The 12,256-nt window shown below is 40.3% G+C and overlaps 1 protein-coding gene across 10 annotated transcripts in view; it reads right to left on the bottom strand.

The window, feature by feature from the left end:
* Positions 1-812: 812 nt before the first annotated feature.
* PDE3A (phosphodiesterase 3A) overlaps positions 813-12,256 on the bottom strand; it is a 227,101-nt gene continuing 215,657 nt past the window's right edge. For all 10 annotated transcript variants that reach the window (XM_064421427.1, XM_064421429.1, XM_064421432.1 and 7 more), the window contains one exon: positions 813-9,225. In XM_064421427.1, the coding sequence (XP_064277497.1) occupies positions 8,978-9,225 (248 nt within the window). In that variant the 3' untranslated portion in view covers positions 813-8,977. The remainder of the gene's footprint in view (positions 9,226-12,256) is intronic.

The raw sequence follows: 12,256 nt of genomic DNA, 5'->3' as shown, positions 1-12,256 counted from the left end.
ATCTGTTAATTTTTCACTTGTAGGAGAAGAGGCTTTGAGCACATGGTTGATCTACATAATTTTTATGCAACCATTTCAAATCAATTAGCTGGAGAGCTTCCAGGTCTTTGATGAAAGTAGGTAATAAAACTTTAAAAATGGGTAAAATTTTTGACAGCTGTGAGATACTTTTTAAAAATTATAAACAGTGAGTGAAGACAGATATCAATTCTTGCCCACATAAAAGACTAGTAAAATTTTACACTGAAAAATGACAGCATACTTATCAATATAATGGCAAGAAAATTGATTTTACTCACTGATGTCCCACTTTGACAGATTACTGCTGTGATTAATATGGGAAACTGTTAAGATAACACATTTCATTTTCTCTGGAAGCATTAGTCACTCTGCATTGCTGAGTGCTGCCATGTAACACTGACCACATCCAATCCATATTAACTGGATTGAGTGGCACATGGATGATGGATGCTGAAATACTGGGCATCATAACCAATAAAAATGGTTATAATGAGGCTTTCCACAGATTGCTTGAGTCACAAAGGGTTTAACATGGGGTTTATTAGTAATCTGAAGCAAAGTGCAGAATTCTGCAGGTAAAAGTTTCAGGAAATCAGATTCCAATAAACACGAGCTTGGGTCACTAACACACACCAAGCAGGGCTGGCAGCTAAAAAGGTAATTAAATATATACAAGCTTTCACTGGATTTGAACCAGAGTCTAAAGAGGGTACAAACCATTTGTAGTCTGCCACTGAAAGCTGGGCACTGAATGCAATTCTGTTCAATAAAGGAGGAAGAAACACAGCCAACAGGATACCACAGAATTATATTTATGTTGTACATTTGTCTTCACATTGCAACATCCACATTGTTCATTTTGTGACAAGTATTTCTAATAATTTTGAATACATATTTACTGTATAATACATTTTACCAAGAGGCACTTCCAGTAATTCTGGCAAAAAGGAGCTTCATTATAGTGTCTAACTTACAAAACAGTAAAAATAAATAATGTTTATCTAAAAGATTTTTTTCCTGTACAGAATCTATTTTGTACAAAACATTTATCAGCCATTAACTAAATCACTTAACAAATACTTGTGAAGAGAATATATTAAGTATTGCTACATGTATCGAGTGCAAGATACTAGTGAAAGGAAAAGAATTATTCTGTTTATGAAAATCACCTAAAAATACAAGGCCTTGTTCCTGAAGTGTTTAGAAAGGAGAAGCTTGGTTACAACAATATTGACAATATATAAATATAAATTAATGTATGTAGTACTTAGTGAAAAGAACACTGTGTTAAAAACTGGCGTGTACAAATCCTAAACAAGATGGCACTTTTCTGCATTGCCACTTTGGCTGGCAGTTATTTTTTAAAATATTGCTTCAAAAGAATTATAAAGGTCTACACAAAACCCTTTTTCAAACAGAGCCGTATAAAATTACACTCCCCCCATCTTTTTCTCACCTTTTGAAGTGAAAAAAAAAATCAAGGAGGGATTAAATTTGTAGTACACGAGTGATTTGTGGAAAGCTGCTACTGTAGCTGAGTCTGAATAAGCATCATTAAAATAATTTTACCCCAAGGTCCCAGACCAGGAGTCAACCCTCACAGGACAGGATGTAAGATGACCAAATTTCTCAGTGTTTCCTGAAGTAAAAAAAAAAAACAAAACAACTTTGTTTGGCCTGTTGTCAATTTTGAAATAAAAAATGTGTATAATTTGGCCCCCAAATCTGGTGGGGGTCAAGTGCTTCATATATTGGCACACCCAAGATTTCAATTTAGAAAGGGTTGTAATCTTGCTAGGTTAATTTCTTGATTACTTCACCAAAACGGGAATTTTAATTTTTTCAATCACATCTTCTATGTGATAAACATACTTGCATATTGTTACCCAGACAGGCCAAACTGGAATTGGAAAAGGATTATTTTTGGAAGGTATTTCGTCCACAACTGGAGGCAAAGGTGAAAAAATGTATTTTTGTTGGAAAATATCCTAGATATTCTTCTATCAAAAGCACTAAAAAGAAAAAAAAACTGCCACCCATCAGTGAAAATGTTAATCTGTTAAACAAACGTAACCCACAGTATGAATCACGGCTTTTGGAAAAGTGAACTTAAATTACTTTCCATCATGCAAACATCTGATATTGATTATTCAAGAGAAGAAGACTTAACTTTAGAAAAGTAATGATCAAAAGTACGCTGACATGGTTGAAATATTAAAGATATCATCAACATCACAGAGCAGTTATTAACGTTGTCTTTGATCTTTTGGGACACCGTCTGCAGTACTGTATCAAGGTTTACAAACACCTACAAATCAACACTTTGCATTCAAATACAGGCTTTTGTTGTGTTTCACGGTCAGGCAGGAATTTTGGGAAGGAAAGTCAGCTTTACCAGAATTCAGCAGCCTTTCTACCTAAAGCAGTATGTACACACATGGCAAACCCCTCACTGTTTTACCTCTGACCACATCACAGAGCTTTTAATTTTTTAAATTTTTTTTTTTAGGAAAGCATCGGGTGAAAATGACTAGGGTCAGAGGAGGAAAATGAGAAGCACCACCAAAACCTCCCAAGTCCTTTAAATAAATACTTAAAAGCAAAGAGCAGTTGCTAATTCACATCAATTGTTTCTAAGCGTTCGCTGCAGTACAGGAAGACAGCGTTGAAAACTGAGTTATTATTTGATCTGATTTCTCTGGTTTTGCCTCAGGACAAGAGAATGCAGCCATGAAATGACACATGGCCTGCAGCTGTGGCAAAGTCCTGTGTACCTGCCCTTATGCCTCCACACAGAAAACAGGAATATTTGGGTTTCCCCAACTAATTCTCTGCTCTTTCCACACCTGCAGGTTTCAGGGGTGCTCCCCAGAGGACAAAGACTCCCTCTGGCATCCAGGGCAGAGCAATTCTCCTCTGCTGCCCCATTCCCACATACTGCACACACAGCTTTGGAACCAAGAAACCCCTGGCACAGACTGGCAACCTGAAAAGCTCAAATGAATTTTTGTTTTTCTCCCTCCACTTACACTAAGCAAGGTTTTCCTTGATGAAGAAGCATTAAACAACTTCAGTCAAAAATTCTTCTTGATTTACTACACCCTTCAGCTTGACAGACCACATCCAAGGCCAGCTGGTTTTACCTGAACTCACCAGCAGTTTTACAGGAGCAAGCACCGGGGGGAATGTCTGCATACACCTCTGTGACACTGGCAGGGTTTCAGAGTGCACAATGAAACCATTTCATTTTTATCAAAGAAGCATTGTTAACCAGCTCGAGCTCTTGCCTTTTGTCACTGTGGAAAGGAACTCTGCAGAAATAACCAGCACTGTTCTGCCCCCAGGCTCCTGAGGAGCCTGTCCTAAGAGCTCACTCAGGTGACATCTGCATCCTGCTGAGGTGGTGAGATGCATTTTTCATCAAAAGAACACCTGCCTGCCAGGAAAATCCCCCTAATGGCTTCTGAATAAATCATAATTAGGTTGTAAATGGAGAATAATTCTCACACTGCTCCCTGCAACACTGGGACTCAATATGTACCACAGCAGGGCTAAATCCTTCCTTGATCTACCTGCAGAGGAATGCTGTTTTGCTAAAAGAAAATGATGAAATTCAAAGAAAGATCTACCATAATAAATTGCTCTCAAAAGTACTGGTGCTATTTTGCTCTAAATCAAAGTTTGACTCCAATAATCAATAATTTTGCAAGCTCTTCCAGTGTTTCGTAAGACAGCTCACACCTAATTTCTGTGATTCTTTCATCTGTTCAAAACCACTTAATGTGTATGGTTCTCCAAGATCCCTGCACATTCTTACTTGTTGATTCACTAAAAAATAGGAAAAAAAGAAGATTCTCCCGCTCTAATTAATGGCAATAATTATCTTCTCTTTTAACACTGCCATCATTTTGACTAATACTGCAACATCAAGCAGCAATTAACCTCCCAGAAACTCTTATGTTACTCCATTTCAGCAGGATTACATTTGCTTTTGAAAGAAAAGGAAAATAAGTTTTGGTTTATAAAATCTGTTTGATAATGGACTATGATTTCCCTTCCTCCTCCCCACAGAATGAATGTTTCACTTCCCTCCTGCCTGTGCTCAACCCCATCCACGGGAAGACTGGAATTCCCAAGTGCTAAGGGCAGCGTCCAGGGCTGAGGCTGGGCAGAGCAGGGAGCCCTGAGTGCCTGCAGAGAGGTGAATCCTTCACTTTGGGAACCTGCTTCTGTCTAATCCTCTGCCCACGAGGCTGTGGGATGCTCAGCAACTTCTCACCCTTAAAATGAACCCTTCCTTCCTCCCATGTGATGTTGGAACATCTCAGTTGTGGCAGGACTTACACGGACTTTGCACAAGAACTTCATTAACAACCAGCACCAGCCACAAAGCTTTTCCTGCATTAGACTCATGGCTAACCTTTCAGAAATGCCTAGGGTTTATTTTGAAAACTGACAAAATTCTCTAGGATTCCAAGTCCAGCCAGGCTCGGGTTGCTGACCCTGAGCAGATCAGCAGTGCTGGATGCCCACACAGAGTCCTAACAGGCTCTGCCACTGACTGATGCTCAATTTGGCAAGATCCTTGCCTTCTTCACACTGCATTCGACTTCCCAGGCCATTTCTGAAGAAAGATGGGGCCAGAATTTCAGAACAAAAAAAAAAATCTAGCAAAAAAGTAGACAGAAATATAGAATTTTTAAAGAAAACAAATTAATTTTATGTCCAGCATGGAATGCATAGAATGGGACTTGGGAGGGAAATTTGCTTAGATGCCAAAATTGTACCTTTAAAAGCATCTAGTTGAACCTCTGTAGCTTTAACCTTCTTCCAGATTCAGACCACCAGGATCTTAAGAAATTCTAACAGTGGTGCACTAATGGTAAAGACCTAAATCCATCTTTAGGCTGATGATGATGCAGAGAGAAGTTGACACGTGATACCAGAATAAAAACTGATGAAAACTATCCTTGCACGATTAACAAAAGCATTCTCAAATCACACCTGCCCTGGAACCATTTTCCTGCCATAATAATGCCACGTTTGCTATGAGAACCAGCACCCTGCACGATGTCACAGGGGAGGCCTTTGGTGACACACAGCTCTGTGCAAAAGATTTCATTCACAGATTAAGGCCATCCAAAAGCACAGCAAAATCCCTTTTCCCTAGATTGCTGCAACTCACTTCTGATGCACAGATTGCAACATCTCATCAAACACCATCTTCCTACTGGAGGGAGTAGATGACTTTCAGAGACAAGTGTCAAAATGCTCACACATTAGCTAAAAACAAACCAAGATTTTAGAATTAGAGCATAAATATAGAGCACAGTAAATTATGGCCTTTTGAACGTTTGAAACTATTGTTTTTAGACACAGCATTTTTGGTTTTTTAAAAGCTAATTCTTACACTCCTCCTAAAAGAAAAGGTAATTAAATAGTTTGGGGCTTTCACGCTATTTCCACGTGTTCCCTCTGCAACACAAGTGTAAGGAGAGAAGTTATATTCCATGGTAAACACCATGTGGCCATCAACAAAAGTGCCAGTATAGGGACAAAAGTGTTTACATGTGGTTGCTACATGACACACAGAGTGCTTTTGTCACTGCACTGGGAGCTGCAAGCACTACAAAAGCATTTCAGACAAACTTCTAGACTAGAAGGGAACAGGGTCAGACACCAAGTGCCACTAAAGTGGGGAAAACAAAATATCCAAATGGAAAAAATCATCTAGTCTTTCTCTTCCTGTTTTTAAAGAACAGAAAACTAAAGTACCTTGGGTTTGCCACTGCAAAACACCATTTAAATGGGGGTTTGTGTTATATCTAAGCCAGCCTGGAGATTTCCTGATCACTGGCTGCCAGACATGCCCTTCAAAGACTGAGAATCAGATTCATAAGGAGGGACCACCTGCAGAAATTGGATTACTAACTATTTGAAGTGGGACAAAAAAATTCACCTCTTACCAAGCTGAGTACTCACAGCCACTTCAGCTTCTTCACTGGAATTTCTTTCTAGTTTGGATAAAAACAACAATCATTTTCATTTTAAGTCTGTCCATAAGGGTCCAGTTCAGAGACTGCTCCCATGAACAGGCTGGGGTAGCAATGGTGTGTCAGTTTCTAACAGCTGCCTTGGCAATGCAGAAAAACAAATCAGAAGCTGACACTAATTTTACTTAATGGCAACCAAAAGTGATGACCAGAAAAATATATTGATTTGATTTCAGCACATTTTTAGCTAACTTTTCTTAGTTACTCTTAGTTCTTTTCAACCCTGTGTATGCCAGTTTAGAGGAATATGTGAAACCCTCCTTACAGGATTTTGCCTCTTTCTTGAATGGTTCTTCATAATTTTACCAACTGGGCACCCACTAACACTGGCAGCAATAGAACTGTTTTCCTCTTCCAGCAAAGGCAATATAAACCCCACTATTAAAATTCATTTGCAGTGATTATGCACTGAAAATCAAGAAAGACGTGCTTGGAGATGTGACATTTTAAAACATCTCTGTAATTTTAATTTTTAAAGGACAGAATGAGGCATAGTAAATCTTTCTTATACTATAAGGTATGCATATCACTTGCAAAAGAAAAGCCCAAATAAAATTATCAAAGTGACTGAAGAGATAGGAAAACAACACAAGCTGGAATTTGTGGAGACTTGCTGAGATCTTGGAGACAACTTTTTTTTTCTTTTGAATGAATCCTGCTATGTCCTTTCCCTTTAAAACATCAGTGCAATTTGGATCTTTGCTTTTCTGATTTCAATGGAAAACAGTTCTAAAACATTCCTGCTGATAAGAGCATTCAGAACCTGCCCCAGTCACTCTGCTGAAAGGCAAACACATTTTCCACTGGTAAGAGTAGGACAGGACAACATCAGGAAAATGCAACCAGCAAAAACCCCAAAAATCCTCTTTTGAGCAAAACCTCATTCTGACAGAAACACAAAGCAAGAAGGAACCCTGAAGTGATAACACACATGTGATTGGCTTTGATAGAGAGCGTTTTCCAACATTTTGGGGAGGTGTCAACAGGACCATGAAATCTGGTGAACGTGGAACAATAGCAAAAAGTGATGGGTGTAAGACCAGGAATTTAATACAGGAAGGACTTCCACAATCTCTGCCTTTCACAAGGAATCTTACTCTCACAAGCAGCCCTCTTCTGGGTAACGGCTGCAGAATCAAACTAGAAAAAGCATACATAGTCAAAGGAGTTCTGAGAGATACTGAAGTTTATATATATATATATAACTCTTTCTGTGGGAACAAATCTCTAAATTGTGGGGTACTGCTTGGTGCTGCCAGTCCCCAAGAGCATTAATATTTTAAAGCCTTGATCCTGTAAGACTGCTGGTTTCCCAGAAGGGTCTATACAGATTACTCAAGACTTTATTTGTGGGGTTTGGAAATGGCTACACTGTATAAAAATGTTTTTGTATTTATTTTTAAAAAAATTATCTTTACAAAACAACTTTTCCCTTTTTTTCTTTTTCTTTTTTTTTCTTAAAGATATCATTATCTACAGGAACCCATAAAAATTTTTCCATATTTACATCTAGATAGCTAATCATTGACAAATATATCGTGAAATAAAATATTGAAAGTGAATATCCAACCTTTTAAATAGACATTTGGCTCACAGCATAAACAACAGAGAAAACAAATGAACAGAACAACAACAACAACAAAAAAAGATCTGCTGTTCTTACAAGCCTGATCTTTTTTTTTTTTCTGTTAAAAAAAAGAAGAAAGAAGGAAAAATATATTGGTGGGATCAAACATGCTGCTCCTAAGCAGAATGCCAGCAACAAACTGCTGCCGTGCAGCACCTGACACTGAAAACCCGAGTTCTCTGAAGCCCCTGTGAGCAGCCCTGGGACACGCAGTGCCCAGCCCACGCAGGACTGGCACCTGTCCCCAGGCAGCTCCCAATGCCCCCTTTGCCTGATTCCCCTGGCCCCCACGCTGCCCTTCCTCTGCCTGCCAGCAGTTTAGCTTTGTTCCTGAATGCCACGTTTGGCCACGGCTGCCCAGGGGCAGGGCAGAAGAGCACACTGTGCCCAAAGAGCGCGCTCGCCCTGCGGGGCACAGGCAGGGCCAGCCTCCTGCAGGGGCACACACTGCTGTGCCAGGCATTCCCCGCTGCCAACAGCCCTCCTGGCACATCCCTTTCGCCAGCAGTCCGGAGGTGCCCAGGAGGAGGAGGAGGAGGAGATCCAGCACAGCTGGGCAGGGCCGGAGCAGCGCCCGGGCTGCTGCTGAGCGGAGGCTGCCCGCAGCTGGACTGCACACTGGGACTGGAGGGAAAGCAAAGCTCCTCAAAATTGTTCCCTTGCAGGCACGAATTCTCGACAATTCTGGCCTTCTCTTTGTTGTGGTATGCTGGGACATGTGCTACAGCTAGTGTGGTAAGAACTCAGAGCATGCTGCATTTCCTCACATCCACTCACACCTGCAAACACCCCCTCACTCACACATATGTGTTGGCAGGATATATCAGCATTCATATAAAGCTTTGGAACTTTTATCCCTCAGCATTAAGAGCAAAAAGCTACTTAACTGGTACCTTACTGTTAACTGCAAATGTGCTTCAGAAGCAGCATTTCCTCAGATAACTTTCTCCTGTAAATATCACAGTGACCATAATATATCATTAAATGTATTTTGCTGAAGTGTGCAGCCAATAACCCTGGCTATATATATATATTTATATAATTCCACCCACCCCCAAATCTCTTCAAAAAGTAAAGCCGGTGTTGCAGTGTGAAAGCTTCCTTGAGCATAGGAGTTTAAACAATGTACCTCACCAGAAAAAGGAAAGAGAAACAAATTAAACAGCTGTAGGCGCATTATCCCATACTTCTACAGTGTTGTGTCTAAATGCTGTGCTGGCTTGAGAAAGAGTCTGTGCACGAGTCAATCTGTCTTAAAATACTGCTGTAAAGATTGTCATTGGTTTGGTTCTACAGTTGTGTTCTCCTCTTCATCCTTCTTGGCCTTCCCCTTCTCCTCCTCCTCTTCCCTGATGGCCTGGATTTGTTCTGAGGATTGGTGCAGTGGGGATTGCTCCGTGCCTTGCTTCTCTGACCCAGCTAACCTCTCCTCGTCCTCAATCACCTTCTGCCACATCTTGTGGTTCTGAAGCAGGTGCTGAGTGATCTGGCAGTAGATTTTCCTCCTCTTGAACTTCTTCTTTCCTGTAAAACACCATGTGACATTAATGTGCTGGTTTCTACTGGAGAAGGAAAAGCAACTGAAGGCACAGGAAGCAGACAGTGTACTATGACAGATTTTTGAACAGTGTTAAAATTCAGAAGGCTGTGCCTCTCCAGATCTTGGGGAAGGCAAACTGGTTTCCTGCACAGTTTGAGCCCCAGCTTCATCCTATGCCAAGGCTGCATGTTGTGCCTGACTCGGCTGCTCAGAGATATCTGGTCTTTGAATGATTATGCATAAGAAACATTGCTGAGCTGTTTCTGCTCATTTTACATCAAGTTCCTAAAGACTCTGATCAACATACATTCAATTCTGTGCCCTCCTCACCCCCAACAGATCCCTGCTGATTGTCCTAGGGAAAAAAAAACCTGATTTTGTTTTCCTGTGTTCCATTTTCACAATCACCCATCGCAGTGGAGGTGACCTTAACCTTAAAGGACAACATTGCTGTGGCAGCAGCCTGAGCACTAAAGAAGCACTCTATAGCCAAAACCTGTCACAGGGAGCTTGCTCCTCTTGGCTGTTGAAGCACCAGGCCCCTGCTCTCAGCCCATGAAGTGTTTTTGTCCCTGGTGGCTCTCACGGCTCCTGACACACACTACAAGTACTCTGCTGTCTCAAGGGTGGATTTTTCCAGTCAATACAGTCTGTCCAACACAGATTCTTAACTCCTTAGCACTACAAAGTTTGAAAAATGTTCCTGGTCATTAGCAGTGACAATGGCCATCACAGAACTGAAATAACAACCCCTCCAAAGACAACTGCTGATTTTTCTTTAAAGAAGGTGACGTAGAGGAATGTTTTGTACCAAATAAATTTGCGTGGATTAGTATTTGCAGGTTGCCTGAAGTATGTCTGTGTCAGGATCCAAAATGTTTAGCCCTTGAAGCTTTTGAACTGGGAACAAAGAGCTTTTCACTGAGCACAGACCAAATCCAATTCAATCCTTCATTAGAAAGCCCTTGGTTCCCTGTAGGAAACCCTCAGGTTTAGCACTAATAAGAAGCCCCTCTGCTGCCAATGCTACAGCAGGACATTCTCTCCTGGGTTTCCCAGGTGACCCCACATCTTGTTGCTCTCTGCAGACACTTGCTGTGGTGTTAAAATTTGTCTGAATCACTAAAGACTGAGTCTGTTTAATTCTTACACTTGCATAAGACCTTCAGGGCAAGTACATGCTCCTGTATAGAAAAAAAAACCAACTACTTAAAGCTACTTTAAGGTTATAATTCTTAAATTTATCTCAACTTCTTCAGTGAATTATCAGGACCTAGATGAAGTGTTTTCTTCCACAATTATATTTCTATCTGCCTAAAAGGCATTTTCATCAAAAGATCTTTATCACCATCTATACACCAGTCAAAGTCTGTGCATCTGACATCTCAAACTTTTATTGCTTCATTGAGAAAGTTTAGAAAGTCCAAAATTGGGTTGATACAGCGACACACTTCTAAGGAACTATGAGGCCCCTATGTTGACACAAAAGATGTCACAGAATCCCGAGTAAGGTGCACACAGCCACAGAGAATTCAGGACCTGAGACAACAATTTGCCATGCATTAGAGTGGTCAAGAAGAGGAGCATCCCTCATTTGGTAAAAAGGAAATAGAAAGAACTTGTGGAATATTTCAAAACTTCTCATACATTAATTTTTAAAGCTTTGAAACCCATAGTCTAAAACCACCAGGCTGAATATTAAGGTACAGGGTAAAGAAGAAAACAGAAGATCACTAAGATCAGTGTATTTACAATGTGAAAAGGGTTAATAATGATCAGTGCTTTTAACCTGAAAACAGCATTATTTGTCTCCACTAATGGTGATATGGAAGATAAGTAAATAGAGATATTAAATGAAAGGAAACCAAGGATTTCAGAGAAAGGTTAGAGACACCATGGATATATGAGAACATCCTTCATATTTTTTTTTTTTTAATACAGCAGTATCAGTTTCAGGCTTTGGGGTCTGTGTTAATTACATTTCCTCCTAGCAGGCACATCCAGAAAGTCCAATCTGCCACAAATATGTGGGTCTGCCTGTTACAGAACTAACAGATCATAACGTGATAAATTAACCCATGGGTGTTACATTACTTGATGTTTACTGTTCTCTACAGGATTTTTTTTTGTGCATGTGAAAGTGCTAAATTTAAAATATGTGCAAGGGTGTGTGTGTGAAAAATAGCAATGATTCCTTAAATCCAAACTGTTTACCTCTGGATCCTACTAGAGATAAAAGGTTAATTCTGCACATCAGGAGACACAGATTTTAGTTCCACATCCATATGTGAATTTCTGCACTCATCAAATCTTTCTCAGCTTTCCCAACAGAAAACGGGGATGATACCCAGGATGGGCATGAAAGAATATGGGTGGGAAAGAACAGAAAAAGGGAGGTTGTTGAGGGAAAAAGTATTGGTATTTCATGAGTGCACTTTAGGCTGCTGTTTTCTAAAACTGGATACAGGGGAGAGAGAGAAAGATGACTCAGGAGGGAAATAAAGGAACAGCAGAGGAAAATTCAGAGGGAGAAAGAACATGAAAGAAAGAAAAAGGTAACGCAGGATGGAACTGATAAAAGGAAGAGGTCTACAGCTGCAGTATTTTCTCTTAAAAATCACTTCTCACAAGTGCCTGAAATCTCCTTTCAAGGTAAAAAACTTTCATCTCAGTACAGCAAATACTGGCAGTGTTGCCTTCCTAGAGGAGAGGCAGGAGAACACGAGCTTTAGTTACTGGTTAGCCAAGAGATGCAGCTCCCAGCACACAACACAGCAATGCTCAGTGCCCATTCTCTTCTCACTCCTCTCCATGTTACCTTGAAGAGATGTGCATTAAAATGATTCCATAATTGTCAAAAACTCCTTTACTCCATCAGCATTTCAGATCCTCATTCTATTGTTCCTGTTTGTCATGTTAACTCATGGAAATGATGAGTGTTTTCCTTCAAAAATCTTCTCCCAAACATCCCTTTTTTCAACTGAAATTCTTGCAGTCTATCAACACCAGTCCTGA

The sequence above is a fragment of the Passer domesticus genome, chromosome 5 (assembly GCF_036417665.1).
Source record: "Passer domesticus isolate bPasDom1 chromosome 5, bPasDom1.hap1, whole genome shotgun sequence".
NCBI lineage: Eukaryota > Metazoa > Chordata > Aves > Passeriformes > Passeridae > Passer > Passer domesticus.
This window is presented reverse-complemented; position numbering and strand designations above follow the sequence as displayed.